The 27,705-nt window shown below is 43.4% G+C and overlaps 1 protein-coding gene and 1 long non-coding RNA gene across 8 annotated transcripts in view; one reads left to right on the forward strand and one right to left on the reverse strand.

The window, feature by feature from the left end:
* Positions 1 to 3,083: 3,083 nt before the first annotated feature.
* On the forward strand, positions 3,084 to 27,692 carry TLR7 (toll like receptor 7). Of its 5 annotated transcripts, XM_029930932.1 has the most exons (5): positions 3,084 to 3,456; positions 3,779 to 3,878; positions 5,147 to 5,273; positions 7,976 to 8,068; positions 22,771 to 27,692. In XM_029930932.1, the coding sequence occupies exon 5, from the start codon at positions 22,780 to 22,782 to the stop codon at positions 25,918 to 25,920; it is 3,141 nt and encodes a 1,046-aa protein (XP_029786792.1). In that variant the 5' UTR covers positions 3,084 to 3,456; positions 3,779 to 3,878; positions 5,147 to 5,273; positions 7,976 to 8,068; positions 22,771 to 22,779; the 3' UTR covers positions 25,921 to 27,692. The 5 variants fall into 5 exon arrangements, 4 of the variants coding, with proteins under 4 accessions (XP_029786792.1, XP_029786790.1, XP_029786793.1 ...); XR_003905139.1 differs by lacking the exons at positions 7,976 to 8,068; positions 22,771 to 27,692 and adding an exon at positions 22,622 to 22,633; XM_029930930.1 differs by lacking the exon at positions 7,976 to 8,068.
* LOC115284233 overlaps positions 9,957 to 27,705 on the reverse strand; it is an 80,261-nt gene continuing 62,512 nt past the window's right edge. For all 3 annotated transcript variants that reach the window (XR_003905140.1, XR_003905142.1, XR_003905141.1), the window contains 2 exons: positions 12,298 to 12,455; positions 9,957 to 10,290 (listed from right to left, as the gene is read on the reverse strand). This is a non-coding gene — a long non-coding RNA (uncharacterized LOC115284233). The remainder of the gene's footprint in view (positions 10,291 to 12,297; positions 12,456 to 27,705) is intronic.

Raw genomic sequence — 27,705 nt, forward strand, 5'->3', positions numbered from 1 at the left:
CTGAACTGGTTAAATAGCTAGTGAAACAAATCAGATGACTGGTCACTTCAACTGATTCATCTGTTTCACCACCTCCGTCTCAGAATTAACCTAAATGACTGAATTGTTCTTGTCCTCACGACCCCTCTCATCCTCACCCTCCTAAAGTGAATTCTTTAGCACCTGCTATGAATAGGATGCTGGGAACAATGCATCCCTAACTCTGGGGTCAGTAGACCAGCTCTGGGGAGCTCAGATACAAATCAAAGGTCAATATCAGGAAGCATAATCCATACGCTCAACATGAAATATCATCATTTTTCAGGATCTCACCTCATGAAGCCTGGTCAGTCTTCACTGATCACAAAGCCTCACCCCTCCCTTACAGATGAGAGTAGATTTATTTTTTTGTAGTCAGAGTTTTTAATGTTTTCTTTCAGACTCTGGGGTTGCTGCAGTTGGGTTTTTGTTTTTTTTGTTGTCATCATTGTATGTAGAATGAGTTTCTCATTTTAAGATTATAAAAATATTTCTCTATGGTTTCTTCTAGTACTTTTAATGTTCAGTACCTTATACTTAAATTTTTTAGCCATCTGGGGGCACCTGGTGGCTCAGTTGGTTAAGTGTCCGACTTCGACTCAGGTCATGATCTCATGGTTCGTGGGTTTGAGCCCCGTGTTGAGGTCTGTGCTGACAGCTTGGAGCCTGGAGCCTGCTTCCGATTCTGTGTCTCCCTCTCTCTGCCCCTGCCCCACTCATGCTCTGTCTCTGTCTCTCTCTCAAAAATAAACAAACATTCTTAAAAAATTAAATTTTTGAACCATCCAAAATTAATTTTGATGTGAAAAACAAGGTAGGACAGCTGTAAGAAATGAGGTAGACTAGTTTAATTTTTTCTAAACATAAGCCAGCTACCCAACATTATTTTAATAGTTTTGTTTGCCATTGATGTGACTTTATTTTTTAACGTATTTTTAATTTTTTTAAGTTTATTTATTTTGAGAGAGAGACAGAGAGAGAGAGTGAGCATGAACAGGGCAGAGAGGGAGGGAGAGAGAGAGAATCCCAAGCAGGCTCTGCGCTGTCAGCACTGAACCTGACATGAGGCTCAAATTCATGAACCATGGGATCACAACCTGAGCTGAAACCAAGAGTCAGATACTTAATCGGCTGAGCCCTGCTATTGATGTGACTTTAAACTAGTCCCATATGTGCCTTTACTTAATTCTGATATCTCCTCTCTTTCATTGACGTGCTGGGACCATTCCGCAGGTGATGGGGCGTTTTAATGCGTTGACACATCTGGAAGTAAAATCCTCCTTGTGTTACTTTTCCAGTTAGAAATTTCAAAATTCAAAATATGGCTTTTCCCATATGTGGTCTCACCCCAGTCAGCTCCAATGGCTCATTTCCGGAACAAATATTTACTAAATGAAAGGAGATGACATTGGGGACAAATTGGGGAAATTTGAATACAAAATCAACAGGAGATGATATTATGGGATTATTGTTCATTCTCCTAGGTGTCATCCTTATTAGGAGCTAACCCTAATCTTTGTGATAAACAAAAATGCCCGACTGATTTCCACATTGCCTCCCAGTTTAGACTTGATCTGGCAAGTGCCCCTTGAAATCCTGTTGGTATGTGGTTGGGATCGCGCAGTGCTTAATAAATCAGCTCAAGCAAAATTTCCATCTTTTACAGTGTTGTGGACTCCAGCCCTAACGGCCATTTATTTACATCTTCTTCTCATACTCCAGGATTGTGGCAGGAAACAGGTGGAGCGTTCAAAGAAATAAACTGATGCATTTACCAATGTGACCTTTTGGCAGTTTGGATAGGATTTAGGGAAATCAGCATAGTATATAGCACTTGGCTACCCCAGGCCCACGACGGCAAGGGGAAGGAGCAATCAGTGGAATTTGGCAAGAGTGCTCCTGAGGAGAGCATCACCTGACTAGGGCCTCATTAGAGGGTCAAGGCCAATGCACAGTCTTGCCAGGGGAGGGAGCGGGAGGCGTAAATACCCCGACCCCTCTCCACGTTGGCCAAACCCAACCAGCAGCCTTTGGCACCAAGCACTCAGTCAAGTTCATACAGCTCAGCCTCCTGGCACACAGAACAGGATGAGACAGCGCACAGGGCGGACCTGGGGGCCCATGGAAAGCCCAAAACAGGCAAGGTAGAGCATTATAGTCTGCTGCCTTTCTACTACCTCTTTCGTCCCCTAAGCATTCTCTGCCGGTTTTCTTCCCGAGTAGTTCATATGTGTGTTGCTGTTTGCAATGGGATCCCTCCTCCTATGATGACTGCATCAGTTATTGTCTATATGTGAGAAATCTATTGATTCATACCTATTGTGTGCATGGCGAATGGGTTCGGTAAGAAGGTATTTGATGTTTACTACCGGGGCAACTATCATTTCTATGGCTATGCGCATTAATTCCATTACTTGTAAAGAAATAATCCTATTTTCTTTTTCCTCTGTTCTTTTTCTCTCTTTTTTCTTTCTTTCTTCCTTTCTTTTTTTTTTTTTTTTGATTTAACGAGATAACGCATACAAAGCAGTTCAAACAGTGTCTGGTGGCTAACAAGCCCCTCGGAAAGATCTCCATTTTTATTCTAATAGTTTTTCAGCTGATCGGGGTGCCAGGGACTTTTTGGTATATTAACCCTGATCATGAACCCTGATCATTAACCTCACGCCAGCCTGCATTTTTCCAGTTCTCTCCAGGTCAATTAGGTAGACCAAAGAACTTGAAACCTAACTCCCGATATTTTGGCTGTCCCCACAAAAGGACCCAATGATCGCTTAAGAAGGGAACAGTTCTCAAGAGGACCCCAGTTCCAGAAACAAGGCTTTATTTATAGGACACCAGACTGCAAATGCAGCTGACCTTTTTTCCTGAAGTGAGTCAACTGGCTGGCAGATCTGCCTCTCAGGGGGGGCCTAAGACAGAGCAACGTAAATTTACATTAAATTACAGAACAGCGGTTCTCCAGCTGGGGTGCCTCAGCCCCCCAGGGGATATTTCACAATGTCTGGAGACATCTGTGGTTGTCACAACTGGAAGGGCAGTGCTACTGGCATCTAGTGAGAACATGTCAGGAATGATGGCCAACATCTTACAGCACAACAAAGAATTCTCTCACTGAGAAGGTCAAGAGTGCTGAGGCTGATAAAGTGGCCTATAAACAAAGAAGAATAGTCAATCAACCGGGCTGTTTGGGTTTAGACAAGATATTGCCCCGGGTATGGTAGGGGAAGTAAGAGGAACCTGGCGCTTCTGCAAACCTCATGTCTGGGGTGGCTTAAATAGTTAGGCTCCTCCCCTACTACCCCCGACCTTGTCTTTGCACTTGGAAACTCTAGGTCTGGCAGCCTGGAGCCTCTGGGACTCCATGCTCCCTGAAGACCACCCCTTCACCTCAGAAGCCTCCAGACGTAGCATCACTCCATGCAATGACCAAGAAAGGTATTTTCAACATTGGGACAAATTTGGATAATCTAACTGATTAGATGTATGAGCTGTTCCCAGGGCATGGGGGGGGAGGGGAACCAAGTCCTATGCCCCCCCCAAAAAAAAATCTTTTTTAAATCTAAAGAAAAATTTTGGTAGTCTAAAATGCCAATAGAAATGATTTCTGGAGTATATCTCTAGTTTACATAACTTGGAGGAAGGAAATACTATTAATGGTTGTTTTCGACAGCACATTTTAGAGCGATGTCCCTAGTGTATTTTGAAGCTACCTTAACATCTTTGAAATGCACAATTTGGTGTTTTCTCTTTATCTTAGTTAATGCTCTTGGATCCATCTAAGGCAAACTTGACACCTTTGATGCTCTGCTCCCTTCCACCAGACTTGTAGATTTCACCGTGAAAGAAGACTGAACATGGTAAGAAAAGCTAAGAGATTCCCTAAAGACGTGTGGTCTGTAATCTTTCTGGGAAGTACTAAAACCAGCTGGCAAGAGAGAGGTTTAAGAATTTGTATTTTGGTTATTTGTGGATGAAACTTCTTCATGATAGTTCCTAATCAACATTAATCATGGAAGTATTTCATAACTTCAGATTAATCAGTGTTTACTCTGTCCAACTTCCTGCGAGAGTTGATGTGGGCTATAGTGAGGACGAACAGATGTTTGAATTGGGGAAATAACTTCTACGGGTCTAATTTGTTCATCCTACGGTGTTGGCTTTAAAACCATACACATCACTGAAGTTACCTGGTGCTTTTTCCAGCATGCAGTGTCATCTGAACAAATATGTATGTGGGAGGACACGTAGGATGAGCAGTGCAGGACACCTGTGCCGGCAAAGAAACCAGAGTCGTTTCTGGATGGTGTTTATGGCTGTGAGGGTGGGTGTTGTTCAGGAACGAATGGAACAGGGGAGAAGAGGCCCCGGTATAGAACTGGACTTTGTTGCCAGCACAGTGCGGACACATGGGGATTTATAGTCAAGGAGCAGAGTGGGAGTCTGTGGGTAGAAAATGACTAAGATGAAACATCAAGGGTGGGGGTGGCTCTCATGTGGAGGACGTTAGGAGATGAGGGACAGCGTCAGATACCCGGGATGACCAGAGATCAATGGTGAGGGATTCTGACTAAATCGACCTAAGAGGATTTGTGCTAAAACTGGGCAGATGGCCACAGAAACGCAAAGATCAAGGCCTAGTGGCTGAGAGGCGCCTTCCAGGGCTGTTGTGAGGCTCAAGTAACAGGCTCTGTGTTTGAGTTCTTGGGCAGTGGGAGCTATTAGGGATGCCAAAAATTAACCAGAAAAGGACATCGGTGGCCTTTTACCAAAATTGTTTTGTCACCCAAAGTAGATGATGAAGCGTATTCAGCGGGAATGCACTCGGATTTCTGGATCTCCATGTTGGCGTCAGGGCTCATTTTGTGTCCGAGGTCTAATGAAGAGTTAACTATAGTGTGAGGAGGGGGGACTATGTTACAAAGGAAACCACTGCTTATAGTTTCATTTCCTAGAAACTCAGAGATCTATTTTTATGCAAACCCCTGCCCACATCTGCCTTTGCCCCCTGAGGGACGGAATGAGAGGACTGGTGATAATAAAGACAGTTCACATATATTGACCACTTTCTGGAAGTCCAGCGTCAGGCTAAGGGTTGGATGTCTGTGGATCTGTTTTGGCTTCGCAGCAGCCTTTTGAGGCACAGATGAAAGAATTGGGTGGAAGCCCCTCCGTGTTCCGAACCTAGTCAGAGCCAGACTTCCATTATGATGCTTTACCCGCTGAAGAGAAAAAGAGAAACTGGATTATCTTTGGTAAGAAAAGAAGTAGAAACAATGTGCAAAAGGAGAAATATGAAAGACCAGAAAACCTGGGGAAATTATTCAACCTTATTAATAGGTATATGTCCTTTGATCTGGAAACTCCAATTCTAGAAACTCTTTTAAAAGACATGATCAAGGAGGTGGCCAATAATTTATGAAGATGGTCTGTGCAGCATGGCAAAGAGAATATGTCATGCCGGATGTTGGGGAGGGCTTACTTAATCGTGGTCACTCATTAAGTGAAATGTTATGTAACCACCAAATCATGTTTTTTAAAAGAATACTGAAAGACATAAGAAAGTACTTATAATATAGTGGTAAATGAAAACAAACTAGAAATTGATAAGTAGCATATGTTTCTGGTGGCTTTTTCTTAATTCGAGAGAGAGCATGCATGGGAGGGGCAGAGGGAGAGAGAGAGAGAGGAGAGAGAGAGAGAGAAAGAATCCCAAGCAGCCTCCATGCTCAGTGCTTATCACAGAACCCAACGCAGGACTCAATCCCACAACCCCAGGATCATGACCTGAGCTGAAATCAAGTGTTGGGCACTCAGCCAACTGAACCCCCACAGGCACCCCTTCCTGATGTTTTTAATCTGCACACACTAGATGCTTCCTCACTGTTGGTTAATCTGTGAGGCTGGTCTACATGAACACATGTATTAATTATTTGTCTTAATAGTTTCACAGAAGAGCCCTGCATTCTAATTATTTTACAGTTGAGAAATCAAAAGGTTCCTGAGGTGAAGTGATCCACCAAAGTGAGAGGGCTCTTACGTGGCTGAATAAGAATTTAAAATCCAATCTTTCAGGTGCGCCTTGGTGACTCAGTTGGTTAGGTGTCCAACTTCAGCTCAGGTCATGATCTTACAGTTCATGAGTTTGAGCCCCACATCGGCCTCTGTGCTGACAGCTCAGAGCCTGGAGCCTGCTTCTGATTCCATCACTCCCTCTCTCTGCCTGTCCCACTACTTGCCCGTGCACCCTCTCTCTCGCTCGCTCAAAAATAAATAATAAAACTCTAAAAATTTTTCAACGCAATCTTTCTACCAACAAAGCCCTAGCTAAGGCTGGAATGCTCCTCACTCTGTGTAATAGACACAGGAACACAGAGAGCAGTATTAGAAGGAAATCTGCTGCTACGTAACCGTAGTCAAGAAGCTTTACAAGTAAAGACAACATTCAGCTCTTTACTATAGCAAATTTCTTCATGCCCAAGCAGAGGGAATCAGAAATTAATGACTAAATTAAAGAAACCTCATCATTTAAAAATTTGAAAGATTATGGGGGTGCCTGGGTGGCTCAGTTGGTTAAGCGGCTGACTTCACCTCAGGTCATGATATCGCAGTTCGTGAGTTTGAGCCCTGTGTAGGGGTCTCTGTTGACAGCTCAGAGCTGGAACCTGTTTCAGATTTTGTGTCTCCCTCTCTCTCTGCCCCTCCTCTGCTCATATTGTGGGTCTCTCTGTCTCTCAAAAATAAATAAACACTTAAAATTTTTTTTAATTTGAAAGATTGTGCTAAAATGAAAAACAATCATTACAGATCAACCAGTGTCTTTGCACCCCAAGAACAGATCACTTCTGTCTCAGAGGTTGTCAGAGCTTAGGGCTGGGCAATGCATCATGGCCATGGCTGGTCCCCAGCTTGCCGCCAATGTCCATACAACCTACATGCTAAGAAAGTTTTTATGGTGATTTTTTTAATGCTTATTTATATTGTTGAGAGACAGAGAATGAGAGCACTAGCAGGGGAGGGGCAGAGAGAGAGGGAGACAGAGGATCTGAAGCCGGTTCCAGGCTCTGAGCTATCAACACACAGCCCGACATGGGGCTCGAACCCACAAACCATGAGATTGTGACCGCTCAACCAACTGAGCCACCCAGGCACCCTGAAAGTTTTTATGTTTTGAAGTGATTGAAAAAGTCAAAGGAAGAGTACTGTTTTATGACCCATCCTAGTTATATTAAATTCAAGCTTTAGTGCCCACAAATAGTGTTCTTGTTTGTTCGGGTAGCGTCTGTAACTCCTTTCCTGCTACAATGACACCCTACTTGTTGGTTGAGTGGTTGTAACAGAGACCATATGGCCTGAAAAATGGAAAATTCTTGCTAACTGGCCCCATACAGGAAAAGCATACCTATGGTTTGATGGTGGCTTATGGAAAACAAGCGGATAGGGTGTAAGGTCAGATAAGATTTAATATCTTCTGGTCTTTAGTGCCTGCTGGGATGCGTAATAGCTGTTGAGTTCCTAATTTATGTAAGACTACTTTATATCATTTTATTCTTTTCTTTTGCGAACTATGTATGTTGGGCTAAAAATGATAGGAAGTAAATGACGAAAAGTTTATTTTTAAAGTAGGTGGGTCATATCCTTACCCTTACTTTTTTTGGTTACATAATGAGACTTTAATATTTAAGGTAATTACACTTTGCAGAGATTAGCATATAATGAGAAATCTTTTAAAATTTGCAAAACAAAACACAGGAGTGGGACTATTCTGTCATAAATTTATTAGGGAAATTCCAAATGGAGGCTCTGTCTACCAAACAAATAGAAAAACGAGGAAATCCAAGGCTCCTGAGGTAAAGTGATTCACCAAAGTGAAGTAACTTCCTTATTCACTGTCCAGCTATCAAACAATTCAGTGCTCTACCCAATTAATAGGAGTTCCCTCCTTGGTGAATTACAGATCCAGACGGCACCAGGTCTCACACAACGGACACTTTATTTGCAGCAAATAAGGAGACCACAGGGGAATAATGCCCAAAGCCCCTAAGCAGATGTGAGTGGGTCTCTTTTATTTATTTTTATTTATTTTTAATTTTTTAATGTTTATTTATTTTTGAGAGAGAGAGAGAGAGAGTGTGAGCGGGGGAGGGTCAGAGAGAAAGAGGGAGACACAGAATCGGAAGCAGGCTCCAGGCTTCTAGCTGTCAGCACAGAGACCAACACGAGGCTGGAACCCACGAACTGTGAGATCATGACCTGAGCCAAAGTCGGCCGCTTAACCAACTGAGTCACCCAAGTGCCCCTAATTTTATTTTAAAGTTTATTTATTTTTGAGAGAGAGAGAGAGAGAGACAGGGTGCAAGTGGGGGAGGATCAGAGAGAGAGAGAGAGAGAAACAGAATCCAAAGCAGGCTCCAGTCTCCAAGCTGTCAGCACAGAGCCTGATGCGGGGCTCGAACTCATGGACCTTGAGATCAGGACCTGAGCCGAAGTTGGACACTTAACTGACTGAGCACCCAGGTACCCCCTTTTAATTAGGGTTAAGATGAATATTAAGAAAGGGAAGCTTTGTCACTGCACATCAAGGTGGGCACATGGTTGCACAGCAGGTGTACTTAGAAAATAGGCATACACGAGTACTTATGTCAGTGAAGTGTGTGTTCCTCCTGGGGTGGAGATTTGAACACTCTAAGGAAGCAGGGGTAACTGTCGGACATGGGGAAGTGGCTGTGGAGGTTGTAGGTGTGAACTGGGCAGGGTCTTGGGCTCCTGATCGACAGCAAGGAATACAGGGCCTTGCGGGTTCACCGATTGGAAGCGCACCAGCTGACCTTGAGGGAAAAACAGTCATCTGAAAAACAAGCTTCAAACTTTCTGGTAGTTCCAACCCTATGAGCTCCATGGGGCGTGGTTTCAATATCGACAAGGCAACAGGTTAGTGACTTCAAATTCATGGGTGTCCTAGACTGCTCCTCCAGTCACTCCTTGCCTCTCCCATGTCCCTTTCCTATGATTGTCTAACTGGCCATCAGCTCTGGTTCAACCCAGCCCAGCCACTCGCAGGATCCCTGCCATAATATGAAATCCTTCGCTTCCCCAGCTTGCCTTCTGCACTCCTGCCACCAGAAATGCATATTCCAATACTTCCTTTTCAACTTGGGCAGCTTGGCTCTTTTCCTGCCCACGTGATCTTGAAGATAGACCAGAGGGGCCGGTGAATGCATGGAGCTGTTGCTTCCAATGCCTGGTGTCTAGTAGCCTCCAGGGGTGCTCAGTACGTTGGCCTTCTGATGGGTTGGCTGGATAAAGGAGTCATGGTGAGCAGAGCAGTAACTGTCCTAGGCTTCCAATATTCCCACCTCAATGTGGATTTCCTTCTGAGAGAAATTTTGCTGAGAGGACTTAAACTAAGCAGAGTGTAGCCATGCAATGAGTGTGTGAAAAAGAGCCCAAGGGGAAGGCAAATTACCTACAAAAAGGTGAGGGGTTGGGGGGGTTCCTTGTTGCCAGCAGGTAATCACACTGAGTACCTTGGGCAGTCTCTGCCTGGGCTTCCTGGAGGGCCCTCTCCTCCTTGTCCTCTGTCTTCCACATCTGCTATCTCCTTACCCATAGCTGCTAACCTTGATCTTGCTTCACCGAGAACACTGCAGCCATTGGAAGAGGACATCCACATGTTTCCTCCTCCTTGTGCGCCTCCTAGAGCTTCTGTACCCGGATGTCCTGCTGGACCACCTATCCAGTTTCCCGTCACTGCCTAACACATTGCGCCAAAATGCACTGGCTTAAAACAGCCACAATCATATACTCTTTTTTTTTAAGTTTATTTATTTTGAGAGTAAGCAAGCAGGAGATGAGCAGAGAGAGAGAGAGGGAGAGAGAGAATCCCAAGGAAGCTCCGTAATGTCAGCACAGAGCCTGAGTGGGGCTCGATCCCATGAACCATGAGATCATGACCTGAGCTGAAATGAGGAATTGGATGGTTAACTGACAGAGCCACCCAGGCGCCCCACAATCATATACTCTTATGTGTGGCAGGCTCGAGGGTCAACTGGGCTCAGTTAAGTGGCTCTGGTGCTGGGTCTCTCACACCATTACAGTCAGTGCCCACGGGAGGACTCGACTCAAAACTCCCTCCCTCATAGGTCCTTGCCCAGGCTGGGAGACTCAACAGCTGCCAGCTGGGCTGCTCAGTGATCTCTGTCTCTGTGTGGTCTCTTCAATATGGCGGCTGCAATTTGGCCAGGCTTCTTACAAGGCTGGTGGCTCAGGGCCCTAAAGAAAGTGGGGAGAGAGAGAGATTAAGAGAGAACCAACACAAGGTGAGGTGGAAACCCTATCACCTTTTTTCTGTCCTAGCCTCAGAAGTCCTGTGATATCACTTCTGCTGCTCTCCATGCAAAACACTCACAAAAGCCTCAAAGGAGGATAGGAGATTTGTCAACAAATGTGTGGACTCTTCTATGAAGGATGAGCATTTTTTTCTGTTCCTAGCTAGGGCCAGTCTCCCTGCTGGTGTGCTAGGTCTCCTCCCTGTTCTCCTGCTCAGGAGCAACGTTCGAGCACTCTCTGCTTTCTCTAGTTCATCACCATCATCATCAATGCTTTATGGTCTTTTTTTTTTTCATTCTCACCAGCATTATAATGTGCTATTATTTCTCTCGTCCTAAAATAAATCCTCTTGACCCTCACAGCCCTGTGAATGCCTGCCAGTGTCTTTGTTCCCCTTTGCAGGAAATTTCCCAGAAATGTTTGCTGTTTCTGATCCCTCATCCTTCCAAGAACTTTGAAGTCGTATTTTCTTTGGCTTCACCTTCAAACTATACTCCAGTATTTGGCAAGTTCTCAGCATCTCCACTATGGGTGGCTTCTCAGTTTTAACCATTTCCTCCAGTTGATAGATTCTCACCCAGTTCTTCCCATCCTTACCATTTCAGAGAGCTGATAAAACAAAACACTGTCATCTGAAGACACAATCCTTATTATAAAAACATGTGCTACTTGTTGTGTTTTCCTTTCTGTGGAACCCTTCAGAGATTCATGGGTGTTGGGAGCCTTTCTTAGATTATTTGGAAACAGCAGCAGCCTGAGCTTCTGGGGGCTAGGAAGACCCCCAGCCGAGGTCAGATGCTAGCGGATACGTTCAGCGGGTTCTGAGCCAAGGCTCAGAATCATCGAGCAAGCATGATAGAAAAGGAGCGTGGAGGTCAGTGAACTCAACCCACATAGTTTGTGGATGAGAAAGTCAAGGTTTATGAACATTCAGTCAGGAGCCCTACAACAGATCGAGAGGCTGACTCCGTCCCCAGGATGCTAGCCCCCGGAATAAACAAACAGGCCGAGTCAGACTATTCCTGGTCTTCCTCTGGCTTATTGTGAGACCCAAATCACTTAGCCTCACACCCCCACTGGAGCCACCTGCCCTTGGCACTCCTCACGTTGCATCCACACGTCCGTTACCAGGTTGCAAAGCCTTGAAGATAAAACCACTATGTGCGAAGCGGGAGGTTGGCACCTTCCTGGGCAGCGTGTTTCCCTATTCGCCATCCTAGCTCTCCAGCCCTAGACTTGCGGGTGGGAGGTGAGAGTGGGTCTCAAATTGGGAGAACTCGGTCCTGAATACAAGTTCAAGTCCTGCCACGGAACTGATGCAGCCATGAGGATGTGTTTTGGCACTTTTAAGGGTTTCTTTAAGCTTCTGTTTGAAATGGCAGGCAGCCTTCCCTTTTGCAAAGCCTGACTAGTCCCTGTCTACAAGATTGTTTGCTCCATCTCGATTGCCCCACCAGCAGAGATCTCCCAGCTCAGGAGATACACACGGCCTCTGAGCAGCAGTAGTAGAGGAATTTGGTTCCTAGTTGGGCAGGAATGGTGTCCAATTCCCCATGATTCCCCTCCTTGGTCTAGCACAGTCCTTTGCGTAGGGTACATAAAGTACCCAATATGTGCGTTGGATGGCTGTGTAAGCATGTAATTCTCTTGTGAACGTAAAGCTAAGCATGCCTGTAGATTTACAGATTCATGAACTACCCTGACCTAGCATTGCTAGATAGCAGATGCAATTCATTAGGAATGTATTGTCCAAAAAGTCACTCTTTTTCCCTCAAGCTGGTCCCACTCAAGTTGTAAATACCTCTTGTTGATATTTGGCAAATTTCCTTTTAAAAACTCTAAGCAGCACAATATGGAAACATCACAGTGCTAAGAATCCTTGAACTGAAAGGGAAATACACTAAGATGCAGACATAGGCCAAGTGCATTTGCTGTAATTGTGTGAAGCACCTTGAAGATGATTGCTCAGCACGGACTTGGACACTTGGTTCGAAGTTGCTTCTCTGATCTCTGCCTCTTCCTCAGTGAGATGGGAATATTTATATGTCCTTTTAACTTGATTGTCAGGGCTCAGTGATGTCCCAGCAACACCATGTCCCCTTCAGCATCTGGTACGTAATAAATAAGCACATGAAAAAAGGCCATGCCATTATAAAAACAAAATAAAACAAAAGCAAATGACCATCTGGTGACTCTTCAGTGTGAATTCGACGTTTTCCATTTTCACAAGAAGAGGTGATTTACTGAGATAATAGAATACCTGTGCGTACAAAATCAAACATTCCCATTTTGACCCAAGTTAACTCGCTAATTGATCATTTAAATTTACCCAGCGGATTTGCAGCCAAAGCGGAGCCTAGTGTATGTCATGGTGTATTACGTTACTTTACAAATCCAATTACTGAATGGCACATGTCTTTAGATAATCGTGGCCAATAAAACCAAGCAACACAGGGGCGCCTGGGTGGCTCAGTCGGTCAAGCGTCTGGCTTTGGCTCAGGTCATGATCTCACAGTTTGTGGGTTCGAGCCCCCTGTCGGGCTCTGTGCTGACAGCTCAGAGCCTGGAGCCTGCTTCGGATTCTGTGTCTCCCTTTCTCTCTGACCTCTGCTCTCACTGTCTCTCCTGCTCACACTATCTCTCTCTGTCTCTCAAAAATAAATTTTAAAAATACCAAGCAAAACAAAATAACGTGAATTATTTGTAGCAGATGAAAAAATAGGGCCAGCTCACCATTGAGTGAACTCTGTTTAAAGACTTTTATTGACTTATTTAGTTTAAGTAATCTCTACACCCAACGTGGTGGGGCTCGAACTCCATGACCCTGAGGTCAAGCATTGGATGCTCTATGGACTGAGCCAGCCAGGAGCCCCTACGGCCCCGGGCAACCTCGTGCATTAACTTTTGTTGACACTAAGGTCCCACTTTACTGTGAAGTGGGTAGTTCCCAGTTGTAGGAAAGGGGACATTTCCACTTAAGGAATCAAGGAAGACTTCACATCTTTCAATCTTCTTCTCAAGAATATTTTTTAAATTTGGAAGCTTCAAAAGGTATTATTTCTCTTTCTTCTTAAAACTGTTGATTTTATTTTTAAGAGAGAGAGGGAGATAGAGGCTCTGAGGCAGGCTCTGTGCTGATGGCAGAGAGTCTGATGCGAGGCTCAAACTCAGGAACTGTGAGATCATGACCTGAGCCAAAGTTGGATGCATAACTGACTGAGCCAACCAGGTGCCCCTCATTTCTCTTTAAATAACACATTTAGAAAGATTTTCCTCCTTGAGTCCATTTTTCCCCCTCCTTTGCTTCATCAGAACCCAGGCTGACACTGCAGTTCATCTTCCCTTTGGCATTGGCATTGACTGTGGAATGTAAACTCTATCTGTCCACCATCTCTGAATTCCAGGTTCTTGGTACAACCAGCACAGAGAGCCAGGAAATATTCTGTCTGCCATAGAGCATTCCAAGGGCCAGCTGGGCTGAGGCTCAACTACTAAGCATAGGACAGGGCCAGTCCTATTCCAGGTATGCCTGTTCCCAGGAGAGATGAATGAGCTCGGCATTCTTACTGGGGTTTTGAGTTCTAGGTGACAGAACTGAGAAAGGATTGAGTTGGGGTCCTTCTGCAGTTTCACTTCCCACGGCCTTCCTCTGACATCATCCCCTTTCCTTCTGGGGTACTTTCCCACTTCACCCCTTCTGTTTAGAGATGCCAAGCCCTCCTAGTGTCTCCTCACTTCCTTGTCAATAGCTTGACCTTTGGGACACTTTACTATTTATGACCATTCAGTGTGCGTCTTCCATGGGATGTTAAGAAAGTTGGAAGGCTTGATTTGTTCAGCAAATATTGATGTCATACTCACCCTGTAGGAGGTCATCCTGATGATAGACTGCATGTAAAGACAAACAAGGTTCTTGACCTAATAGTGTTTACCACCAAGAGTGAGGAATGAGTGCGTCGACATGGAGCCTTCTAGAAAAGTAGCGTAACAAAGCAGCCAAGAATGCAAGCTCTATGTCATAGTCTCTGCTTTACACTCTCCTCATCCTAAACAAACCTAGTTCTTAGCATTGGAATGACAAGGAAATCATTGGCCAAATGCTGTTGGTGGAAATTAGCGGTGTGTGAACATGCTTACAGGCTTTGTAAGCAGTATAATTTCTTCTAATATCTGGCAGTCTGGGGTTGACTTTGCTTGGAGTTGACTGTATGCACAAGTTTAGTGCAGCCTAAGATTTTGTCTAGACCAGGGGTTTGCAAACTATGGCCTGTGGGCTGAATCTGACCTCCTGTTTTGTATTGCTCGTGAGCTAAGGATGGTTTTTATGACTTGAATGAGTTACATTCTCAATGATAATTAAAGTACCCACATGATTGCCTCAATTTTGCCTAAAATATTTACTCTCTAGCCCCTTAAAGAGCAAGTTTGCCATCCTGTGGTCTAGACTAATGTTCTCCAATAGAATTTTCTACAGTATGTCTGCACACTCAGATACTGTAGCCTCGAGCTTACTGTATCTCTTTAAGACTTGAAATACAGGGGCACCTGGGTGGCTCAGTCAGTTAAGCATCTGACTTCAGCGCAGGTCATGATCTCATGTTCCATAGGTTTGAACCCCACGTGAGGCTCTGTGCTGCCAGCCTGGAGACTGCTTCAGATTCTGTGTCTCCCTCTGTCTCTCTGCTCCTCCCCCATTCATGCTTTGTATCTCTCTGTCTCTCAAAAATAAATTTAAATGTTAAAAAAAAGACGTGAAATATGGTTACTGCAGCTGAGACACTTAATTTTAAAATTGCATTTAATTTTAATTTAAATTTATTAAAAAATTATTTTTAATGTTTATTTATTTTTGAGAGAAAGAGACAGAGTACGAGCAGGAGAGGGGCAGAGAGAGAGGGAGACACAGAATCTGAAGCAGGCTCCAAGCTCTGAGCTGTCAGCACAGAGCCCAAGACAGGGCTCAAACTCATCAGCAGTGAGACTGTGACCTGAGCCCAAGTCAGATGGCCAACTGACTGAGCCCCCCAGCTGCCCCTTAGTTAATTTAAATTTAAATGGCCACATGTGACTAGTGGCTATCATATGAGACAGAGCAACTCTAGGTAATTTTTTTTTATTAGTTTTTAAAAATTTCTTTTAGGTTTATTTATTTTGAGAGACAGAGCAGAGGAGGAGTAGAGAGAGAGAGGGAGAAAGAGAACCCCATATTGCCCAATATGGGGTTTGAGCTCACGAATCACTCATGAACCATGCAATCATGACCAGAGCCAAAACCAAGAGTTGGACGCTTACCTGACTGAGCCACCCAGGCACCCCTAGACCATTTTAAGTGTAAAGATTCTGTATTCTGTCAATGTTCCTCCTTCTCAATTTCCTCAACTCCCCAGAGGCTGTCAGAGTCAAGAGCGAGGCAGCACTGCTAGTCAGATTCTTTTCCTGGATGGCTTTTGTTGTCTGCCAGAAAATACTTAATGGAAAGTGCTAGAAAAATGTATGTGACCACTCACTTAAGCTCTCTTAAGGCTGTTCTTGACTGTATCCATTCATCTGCTTTCATTTGGGGTAAATCGGAGGGCTTTTTCAACCTTGCACGGCCCCAAATTAAGGAAGGCTTAGTCAACGTTAGAGTTCAGGCCTCAGGCAGAGAAAACCTCACTTCCTTCCATCATGGCTTGCAGATGCTAACTTCAGCCACAGCTCATGCCTCTCCTAAGACTGCTAAAAACAGTAAGAAGCCATCAGCATGCATCATGAATATTGCCAAACCATTTCCCCTAAGAGTAAAGCCACAAGTCAACAGCTGGCATTCATGGTGACTGTAGTTAACAATACTGAACTCTGTATTTGAAAGTTGCTAAGGGAGTAGGTCTTAAACATTCACATCACAAGAAACACAGCCGTCATGCACAGCCGTGTGGTGATAGATGTTAACTAGACTTGTAATCATTTTGCAATATACACATATATCCAATCATTATGTCGAATACCTTCAACTACTACAATGTTATATGTCTGTTATACCGCAATCAATCCGGGACAGAAAAGTCACAATTGGTATGCGTTGTGCCTTCCAAGGTAGTGGAGGTGACAGCAGGTGTCAGCAGTGATATACCATGGGTTGCTAGCTTTCCAGCCTCCAGCATCAGAATCTTTCTTGCTCATAGCCTAATAACACCAACATTCCATATTTTAGGTTCTCCCATGAACACAATTTACTGCCAAGTTCTAAATTCTACAAGGCTAACAGTAGGTCTGCGCTTGTACAATAGAAAAGCCAATGACCACGGGCTGAGTGTAACAATTTTGTGATTTCTCACAAGCTCCTTGAGGTCAGCAGCTCAGCGTCATGATTTGGCACTATGCTCTGTGAGGTCGTGCAAGGATCTGGAGACTCGAGATCATCCACCCTGTCACGTCACCACCCCTGGCACATTGTCTGTGGAGAGTACTTAAAAAAAAATAAATAAAATCAGGGCTCATTGAGTTAGGCATTGACTTCGGCTCAGGTCATGACCTCGTGGTTCGTGAGTTCAAGCCCCGTATGGAGCTCTTTTTTGTCAGCGCGGAGCCCGCTCTGAATCCTCTATCTCCCCCCTCTCTGCCCTTCCCGTGCTTGTTCTCTCCTTCTCTCCCTCTCTCTCAAAAATAAACATTAAAAACAAAAGTTTTAAAAAAAATATGAGTGCCTTGGAAGCTCAGTCAGTTAAGTGGCTGACTTCAGCTCAAGTCATGATCTCACAGTTCATGGGTTCTAGCCCCATGTCAGGCTCTGTGCTGACAGCTGGGAGCCTGGAGCCTGCTTCTGATTCTGTGTCTCCCTCTCTCTCTCTGACCCTCCCCTGCTCACACTCTGTCTCTCTCTCTCTCTCTCTCTCAAAAATAAATAAATGTTAAAAAAATTTAGAAAAAATAAAATAAAATCTTTAAAAATAAATAAATTAAAATAAAATACAGTACAATGTGGAAAGATCATTATTTCTTTCCAGACAAGATGCTGACACTTATATATGTGTAGCTTAATTGTATGTTGTTCTTATTCCATGGAGTATTTTTTGATACTCCCAATTATTTATTTTTATCATTCTCATCGAGTCCAGAGATTGTTATATATCTCCCAATATCTTTTTCCCCTTTTTTTGTTTTGAAGGAGAGAGAGCCCAATGTGATACTCAATCTCACAACCATGAAATCATGACCTGAACCAAAATCAAGAGTCAGAATCTTAGCAGACTAACCTCTCCGGGCACCCCTCCCCTTTCTTTCATCTCAGACTTTCATCACCATTTACAATTGGGCGTCTACCACTCAGAAAAAAAAGATTATGTTTCCCAGACTCCCTTGCGGCTGAGCATGGAGTGTGACTAAGTTAAAGCTAATGTGATGTGAGAGGGAGTGAAATGTGCGATTGGGGGGGGGTAATATCCTTAAATGGTGGGGCTGTTCCCCTTCTTCCTGTCTCCTTCCATCTGGCTTCTTGTAACATGGAATTTGTAGCCACCTATCGTGAATGATGCAAAGGGGGACAACGTGCCAGGGGTGGTGAAGTGACAAGGTAGATGACCCAGTTCTTCTAGCCCTCAATCCAGAGCTGTTTTTTCACACCCTCGGGTGTCATCAGTGCAGCAGATAAGGAAAGGGAGTGATTACTTCTGTCTGGGTCGATCCCCGAAAGTGTCCTGAAGAAGATGGGTTCGAGCTTCTTACACCTTTCTCCCCCAACGAATCCTTGGGCAAATAGAAGAGTTAGAAAGTTATCCCCTGGTGAATCTGGGGCTGTAGCCTAAAGCAATCTACTCTGAAGGGAAATTTCTTTGAAATATTTTGCTTTAGTTCATGTGTTCACTCTTTTATTCAGGTGTTTAGCAAACATACTGCAACACAAATTAAGTGCCAGGCATTGTCTGACACAGGACGTACAAAGCCCTGCTCTCTTGGTGCTTATATCCCCATGCAAGATAGGCATTAAACAGATAAGCACATAAATTATCAGCAAGATAACTTCTGATCGTGTTAAGGGCCATGAAGGAAATAAAACAGAGTGGTCTAGTAGAGTATCTCTACCTCTCTGTGCCTCAATGGACTAAGCTGTAAAATGGAAATAATAACAGAGGTCCATGATTCCAAAATCTCCCAACTGAAAGCTTTATCCTCACTCAGTTGATGACAAACACATGACTTGAATTCATTTGGTGGTAAATCTTGATCTCAACTTAAATAAGCTAGTTTTCTTTTCCCTTCCCTTCCTCCTTCCCTTCCCTTCCCTTCCCTTTCTTCCCTTCCCTTCCCTTTCTTCCCTTCCCCCCTCCCTTTCTCCCTCCCTCCCTGCCTGCCTTCCTTCCTTCCTCACTTAGTGTGGAGAACTCTGTTTCACTGCACAAATTTTTAAGTGTCTGGTGATGGGATACTGCCCCAGGTCCCAGAAGGAACATTACATAACATGTGGACACATATATCCTACCTTCTAAGATCTGAAAAAGTCTTAGTTCCAAAACACATCTAGCCCCTGAGATTTTGGGTAAGGATTATAGATCTGTAGTACCACTCACATGTGGTTATTATTAGGATTATGAGTTAATATATGGAAACATTGAAAATGATGCTCAGACTATAGTAAGTGCTGCCTACGCTAACAAATGTTACTGTCACCACTAGTATTACATTGGCAGGGTATTTAGATAAGTTGGCCAGAGAAAGCCTGTGTGAATATATGTTATTTACGCAGACACCTAAGGGATGAGAATGACCTGACTGTGGGAATAAGAGGGGAACGATAATTTCAGGAAGAGGGAACAGCAGGTGCCAAGATTGGTTTGAATGCGGAACAGAAAAAGGCCAGATGTCTGGTGTGTGGTCAAGTAGGGGAAGGATGGTTCAAGGTCATGGAAGTAGGGCAGGAGTCAGAACATGCATGATATAAGCAATAAAAAAGATCCAAAGTGTAATAGGAAGTCACTGTAGTTGATGTGACTCATGTTTATAATGAATGCTCTCATACTATTTGATGAATGACTTCTGGAGGAGACAGGGATCTGGGGGGCCATTTGGAGCCTCTTGTGGTAGTCTGGGTAAGACCTGATGGCTCATGAGAGTAAGGAGGTGGCAGTAGACAAGGAGAAAAATGGACAAGTGCAAGAAAAAGCTTAGATACAGGAGGATAAAAGACTTTCTGATTGATTTTTCATTCTAGTTTATACTATGTCCATATGTAGAGGCTAAAAATTTCACAGTCATTGTCTCAGGTATGTCAAGGTAAGGGTTTGCTGGCCCCAAATGAGCACTTCCATACATCTCTCTCAACTCTGCATTGAATGGCATCACAGTGGCAGTTCAAAATTGGCCATGGTGGGAGTCTTTACACTCTGGGAATTTGCAAATGCTGCAAATCAGGACTTAACAAATCAGAGATGTGGGCAAGGGAAGGATGGCTGGTTTTTAAACATTCCGCAGCACACCACTGTATTTTGCCTATAACTCAACTGCCTTTATCTTAGAGCATCCATTTCCGCCCATAACAGAGATACTTAAACGCGGCATATTCTGGAGAACTCAGTATGATGATGGCTGATGATGGCTGACACTTCATATGTTTAACTCCGCTAATTCAGGGATCCTCCCAGATTTTCCCAGGATCTCATCTAGGTTCGTGGGAGTGGGCTCAGAAAAGGGTTCCTGGTTCACGATTTGTCCTTTATTCATTGTGGCCCCATTTAGAATACAACTCACCTCCCAGGTCAACAGTAACACCCTTCACAGCATTACTCACTACCTTCTGATAGTGGGATTCATGAACCCATCATGTCTTCTGGCAGAAGCATAGCTCGAGATGGGGTCCAGGGACTAGGAACCCATAATCAGGGACCATCAAAATAGGTCCCTCTACATCTCTCCTTTTCCCATCCTGACTCAACCCCTCCTCCCTGAGTGATGAACATTTCTCCTAAGTCTTTGAGTAAGATTGATGCTCAAGGGAGATCTACCATGTTTATCTACCAGCTTCCTGTAACCCCTGGTCTATTGCCATATCTTCCCAGGGATCCGAATGCTCCAGACTGGGAAGTCTAGCCAGATTGGGAAGTCTAGAATTCTTGTGGGTGGAAATGGTAGAACAGAGTAGTCCAGGTGAAAAGACTTGAAAGTCAGGGAGCTACGAATTGGGCTTGGGGTTAGTGTCTAGAGACTTACCGGGTAAGTCTGGACAATTAGATATAAAGCAAATTATTGGAAGACTTTGGGTGCCATGACACAAAGTGAGGGCTCATTCTGTAAAATAGGGTAAAGAAAGAAATCATTTGAAAGACTTAAGAGTAATGTAATCTGACTAATGTTTGGGAAGCTTAATGGTTTGGGTGGATTGAAAGAGCAAGAGCCTGAGGTCAAGGATGAGGTTTTAGTGTGGATCAAGGGTGGAATAATCTCAACTGAAGTTGTGTCAGCTAAAATGGCAAAGCAAGGAGGATGTCAAGGAGGTCAGTGAAGAACATCAAGTGGACTCAGTGAATGGTTTTAATGAGGAGGAGGAGGAGGAGGAAGAGACAGGGTAGTGAAAGAGAAAAAAAAGAGACAATGTTGTACCTCTAACTTCAAGCGTGTCAAGATGTATGAAGAAGCACTTTGAGATCCTTCTGAACCATCTTGCATTAGAGAAAAAGAAAGCTGGGGGGAAATTTGCTTATTTACCTTCTACTAGAGGAATTAAGGGAAGTAGGCATTTGGTTTATTAGATATCAACATATTTGGCTGTTTCAGTCAATGGGGAAGACAAAAGCATTAATTGATTTAGAAGCCTGTTTTAGAGACACAGGCTAGATCATTCCATAGATAAGCATATGTTAAATAAAAAACAGTGTTCTGCAGTAAAATACTGATAGAGATCCTAAAACTGGTGGGCAGTCCCTGGTTAAACCACCCTCTAAGGCAGGGCAAGTTTAAGTTAATATGGTGATCAGCAAAGCTCTTTAGTACTTCCCATACTATCTTGTAAGGTCTTTCTCCCCTGGGTCCCAGTGTCTCTCCTGCTAAACTTGGATGCCCAAGAATCACCATTATGGTAGGTTTCCATATGTCCCAGTTTGCCTAACAGAGTCTTGGTTTTCTGCCAATAGTCTTAGCATAATTATATTTTTATTTTTTCATTAAGTTTATTTATTTGTTTTGAGAGAGAGAGAGAGAGAGAGAGCGAGCGAGCACATGAGTGGGGGAAGGGCAGAGAGAAAGGGAAAGAGAGAATCCCAAGCAGGTTCTTCATTGTCAACACAGAGCCTGGCATGGGGCTCAAATTCAAGGACTGTGAGATCATGACCTGAGCCAAAATCAAGACTGGGATGCTTAACTGACTAAGCCACCCAGGCGCCCCTAGTCTTAGCATAATTATTAATAGGTCTGCTTTCCTTTCAGTCCCATAAGTATCCTCTTTTTTAAAAAAATTTAATAATTGTTTTATTATTTCTTTTTGAGGGTGAGAGAGAGAGAGAGAGAGCATGAGTGGGGAAGGGACAGAGAGAGGGAGAGACACAGAATCCGAAGTAGGCTCCAGGCCCTGACCTGTCAGCACAGAGCCCAACATGGAGCTTGAACTCATGAACCATGAGATAATAACCTGAGCTGAAGTCAGATGCTTAACCAACCAATTCACCCAGGTGCCCCCATAAGTATCCTCTTTGATCAATCAGGAGTCACTCGCACAGTGCCCTGACTCTGCTCTGCTCTCTCCTTTCCAAATTTATGTAATGTAAACCCAATGTGTAGGGGAAATGTCCATCCCCAAATCACCTTGAATTTCCAAAAACAATCCAAGAGGAAATCCAGTTCATAGGATGGCAGTGCCAAAATGGCGGTTGAGTGACCTTGGGCAAATGAGTTAATGTTACTGAGCTGCATCTTAAACTGTAAAATGGGGATAATGGATCTCTTAATTTTTCTACTTAGAATATTGAGAGACTTGAATGTTGTGATGTGTACTGTGTAATGTGTACCAGAGTAGGCTTAGCAAGCAAACAGCAATTGCACTAAAATCTTAATGTGTTATTCGTCCCAATGTATTTTCATTTTAATATTCCTTCCTCCCCAAATCTCAGACTTTGGCAGCTGGTTAGTAGCTCTTCCATTGCACTTCTACCGCCTTCAAAGCTATGTAACTGAAAAGCTAAGATACTAAAAGCTAAATATGTAACTAAATTATTATGAACCTTCGTAGTAGACAAACACAATCATGGGGCGGGGAGATGTCATCTAGGCAATGGAGACTACAACTTGATTTATTCATTTTAAACCCTAGCAAAAGAGAAGCAGCAAATGGGAATTTTCAAATCTGATGCTTGGTATATTTTAGCATGATTGAGAATGATGGTAGGTGCCTCGTTAGTGCAGTAGATAGCGCTTCAGTCTCATAGAATGATGGTGATGTGTGCTTTCTTATACTTTCAGGTGTTTCCAATGTGGACACTGAAGAGACAGTCCCTTGTCCTTTTTAACATAATTTTAATTTCCAAACTCCTTGGAGCTAGATGGTTTCCCAAAACTCTCCCCTGTGACGTCACTCTGGATGCTCCAAAGGCCCATGTGATTGTGGATTGCACGGACAAGCATTTGACGGAAATTCCTGAAGGTATTCCCACCAACGCCACCAACCTCACCCTCACCATTAACCACATACCCAGCATCTCTCCAGCTTCCTTTCACCAGCTGGACTATCTGGTAGAGATTGATTTCAGATGCAACTGTATACCTATTCGACTAGGGCCAAAAGACAATATGTGTCCCAGGAGGCTGCAGATTCAACCCAGAAGCTTTAGTAGACTCACGTATTTAAAATCCCTTTATCTAGATGGAAACCAGCTGCTAGAAATACCTGAGGGTCTTCCTCCCAACTTGGAGCTGCTGAGCCTTGAGGCCAACAGTATCTTTTGTATCATGAAAAATAACCTAACAGAACTGACCAACATAGAAAAACTCTACTTGGGCCAAAACTGTTATTTTCGCAATCCTTGTAACATTTCATTTTTCATAGAAAAAGATGCTTTCCTGAGTCTGAAAAATCTAAAATTGCTCTCCCTAAAAGATAACAATATCACATATGTGCCCACTACGTTGCCATCCACTTTAACAGAACTCCATCTTTATAACAACGCCATCACAGAAATCCAAGAAGATGATTTTAATAACCTCAGTCAATTGCAAGTTCTTGACCTCGGGGGAAACTGCCCCCGTTGTTACAATGTCCCATTTCCGTGTACACCCTGTAAAAATAATGCTCCCCTACAGATCCACTTGAAGGCTTTTGATGCATTGACAGAACTACAAGTTTTACGTCTACACAGTAACTCTCTTCAGCATGTGCCCCAAAGATGGTTTAAAAACATTAAGAAACTTAAGGAGCTAGATCTTTCCCAAAACTTCTTGGCCAAAGAAATTGGGGATGCCAAATTTTTGCTTCTTCTTCACAACCTTGTCCAATTGGATCTGTCTTTCAATTATGAACTTCAGGTCTATCGTGCAGCTCTGAATCTATCAGATGCCTTTTCTTCACTGAAAAACCTGAAAGTTTTACGGATCAAAGGATATGTCTTTAAGGAACTAAGCAGCCACAACCTCTCCCCATTACGTAGTCTTTCCAATCTTGAAGTTCTTGATCTTGGCACTAACTTCATAAAAATCGCTGACCTCAGCATATTCGAACAATTTAAAACATTGAAAGTCATAGATCTTTCAGTGAATAAAATATCACCTTCAGGAGATTCAAGTGAAGTTGGCTTCTGCGCTAACACCAGAACTTCTGTAGGTGGTCATGCGCCTCAGGTCCTTGAAACATTACATTATTTCAGATATGATGAGTACGCAAGGAGTTGCAGGTTCAAAAACAAAGAGACTCCCTCTTTCTTGTCTTTTAATGAAGACTGTTATGTGTATGGGCAGGCCTTGGACCTAAGTAGAAATAATATATTTTTTATCAAGTCCTCTGATTTTCAGCATCTGTCTTTCCTCAAATGCCTAAACTTGTCAGGAAACTCCATTGGCCAAACTCTCAATGGCAGTGAATTTCAGCCTTTAGTGGAGCTGAAGTATTTGGACGTCTCTAACAACCGGCTTGATTTACTCTACTCAACAGCATTTGAGGAGCTACACAACCTGGAAATTCTAGATATAAGTAGTAACAGCCATTACTTTCAATCAGAAGGCATTACTCACATGCTAAACTTCACCAAGAACCTAAAAGTTCTGAAGAAACTCATGATGAACAACAATGACATCTCTATGTCCACCAGCAGGACCATGGAGAGTGAGTCTCTTAGAATTCTGGAATTCAGGGGAAATCACTTGGATGTTTTATGGAGAGACGGTGATAACAGGTACTTAAAATTCTTCAAGAATCTGCTAAACTTAGAGGAATTAGACATCTCTGAAAATTCTCTGAGTTTCTTGCCTTCTGGAGTTTTTGATGGTATGCCTCCAAAATTAAAGACTCTCTCCCTGGTCAAAAATGGGCTCAAGACCTTCAGCTGGGGAAGACTCCAGCATCTGAAGAATCTAGAAACTTTGGACCTCAGCTACAATGAGCTGAAGACTGTCCCTGACAGATTATACAACTGTTCCAGAAGCCTCAAGAAACTGATTCTCAAGTACAATCAAATCAGGCATCTGACAAAGCATTTTCTACAAGATGCTTTCCAATTGCGATATCTGGACCTCAGCTCAAATAAAATCCAGATTATCCAAAAGACTAGCTTCCCAGAAAATGTTCTCAACAATCTGGAGATGTTACTTTTGCATCATAATCGGTTTCTGTGCACCTGTGATGCTGTGTGGTTCGTCTGGTGGGTTAACCATACAGAGGTGACTATTCCTTACTTGGCCACAGATGTGACTTGTGTGGGGCCAGGAACACACAGGGGCCAGAGTGTGGTCTCTCTGGATATGTATACCTGTGAGGTAGATCTGACTAACCTGATCCTGTTTTCACTTTCCGTGTCGGTAGCTCTTTCTCTGATGGTGATTACAACAGCAAACCACCTCTATTTCTGGGATGTGTGGTACAGTTACCATTTCTGTAAGGCCAAAATAAAGGGGTATCAGCGTCTGACATCCCTGGATTCTTGCTACGATGCCTTTGTGGTGTATGACACTAATGATCCAGCAGTGACAGAGTGGGTTTTGGCTGAGCTGGTGGCCAAGCTCGAAGACCCAAGAGAGAAGCATTTTAATCTGTGTCTTGAGGAAAGGGATTGGTTACCAGGGCAGCCAGTTCTGGAAAACCTTTCCCAGAGTATCCAGCTTAGCAAAAAGACAGTGTTTGTGATGACAAACAAGTATGCAAAGACTGAGAACTTTAAGATAGCATTTTACTTGTCCCATCAGAGGCTCATGGATGAAAAAGTAGATGTAATTATCCTGATATTCCTTGAGAAGCCCCTTCAGAAATCCAAGTTCCTCCAACTTCGGAAAAGGCTGTGTAAGAGTTCTGTCCTTGAGTGGCCCACAAACCCCCAGGCTCACCCGTACTTCTGGCAGTGTCTGAAAAATGCCCTGGCCACAGACAATCACATCACCTACAGTCAGGTGTTCAAAGAGACGGTGTAGCCCTTCTTTGCCAAGCGTGACTGCCTAACCTACCAAGGAGAACCTTGGCTGCCTAGATTTTCTCATGAATGTCTCACTAAAAGGGCGTTTGGAAACTCTTCAAGACCTGGGATTGTTCACATCAGAGAGGGAGAGACATAGTGTATGACAAAGGAATTGGAAAAATGGAATTTCTATAATGCATCGGGTCATCTTTCCGATCTCTCTGTGACTTCATTTGCTCTCGAGCCTCCTTTTTCTGTTCCTGAACAGGATACTACTGGGAGAAGGGGGACAAGGAGAGGACATAAGGCTCCGATTCTCCTGTAATTCTCTTGTGATTATTGAGAGAATCACGAAATTGAGAGGAATCTTGGTTCTACCCATAAGAAGTTCTTCTATGTACAGAAATAGGGTAACAGATGCTCAGGGCCTACATATAGGACATATAAGTGCACCACAGCTACTGAATTGAAAACACAGGGAACTCCTCAACCAACTGCTTCTGCATCATCTAGCTCCCCTTTCTGTGCAGACAGACTGTTGGCACCCAACAGATGGTCGATGCTAGATACCACTGTCTCTTTGCCCTTGGACCTGTTGCTGGGTTACAATAGTGAAAAGCATCTTTACCATTGATGGACATCATCTACTTACAAATGGGAAAAAAATGAAAGTGATCTGCCTGTATATAAAGTCAGACTCTTTTACCTTTGATGATAATTTCCCTGCTTAAATATTGTTATGGACTGAATGTTTATTTCCTCCCAAATTCAGATGTTGAAATCCTAACCCCTCGTCTGATGGTGTTGGGAGGTGGGGCCTTCGGGAGGTGATCAGATCATGAGGGTGGAGCCCTCAGAAATGGGATTAGCACCTTCTTAAAAGAAACCAGAAAACTAGCTTGCCGTGGTCCAACTATGTCCATGTGAGGATACAAAGAGAGGTCAACAGTCTGCAACTCGGAAGAGGGCCCTCTCCAGAACCAGACGGTGTGGACACTTTGGCCTGGGATGTCTTGGAACTCTGAGAAATAAGTGTTGTTTAAGTCACCCAGTTTGTGATATTTTGTTATATAGCAGCCTGAGTAGACTAAAACAAAGATTTTTATTTGCATTGCAAAAGGACTGTATCCAAAGTAAAATGGCCTCATCCAATGATCTTTCAAACTGCTTTGCTAGCTAACATCATATATCTGTAATTATCTGCCAACTTGATCCATCAACATTAGATGGTTTTTATTATTATTATTGTTTTTAACATTGGATGGTTTTGATAGTAAACTCTGAAGGAGGAACATTTAGTTATTTATAGTTATCAGGTAGGGATGACAGTTCTTTGGATTTCTTTAAATTGCAGGGGGTGAGTTGGGGGAGGAGAAGCCAAGGTTTATAGACCTCAACACTCAGAAAGCTTCAGTCTTGAACCCCAGTTTTCCCATTCAATGGCAGCAGTGGGAAGGGTGAAGACATTCAGAAGACACGCATACTTTCAATTGGGTATAAAGTCACATGAGTTCAAAGTTTGAAACCTGATCACTTTGTTTTAGTTCATGAAAGCAATGACCTACAGAGGTATCTGTGCCCTTTGGAAAATAGTGTGCATGGGTTCAAATCTCAGAGCATTCGTTGGGAGATCTTGTATTTTCCTCATGTATCAAAATGCCAAGTGTTGTAAGCATAGCTGTAAATACACACTATATGAATTATTTCTAAAAGACTTCTAGTCAATAAGGGTCACGAATTCCCAAATTAATCTCTGGAATGAATAAAGACATAAGCTGTGAGAGCCAACTATTTGTCAATG

The sequence above is a fragment of the Suricata suricatta genome, chromosome X, assembly GCF_006229205.1.
Source record: "Suricata suricatta isolate VVHF042 chromosome X, meerkat_22Aug2017_6uvM2_HiC, whole genome shotgun sequence".
In the NCBI taxonomy this organism is placed as follows: Eukaryota; Metazoa; Chordata; class Mammalia; order Carnivora; family Herpestidae; genus Suricata; species Suricata suricatta.

Bases quoted from the DNA above. Each gene is read 5' to 3' on its own strand.
- TLR7 (XM_029930930.1), top strand. From the start codon at position 5,226: ATGATGCTTTACCCGCTGAAGAGAAAAAGAGAAACTGGATTATCTTTG. The intron at 5,274-22,770 runs GTAAGAAAAGAA...TTATACTTTCAG, and splicing joins GAGAAACTGGATTATCTTTG to GTGTTTCCAATGTGGACACT.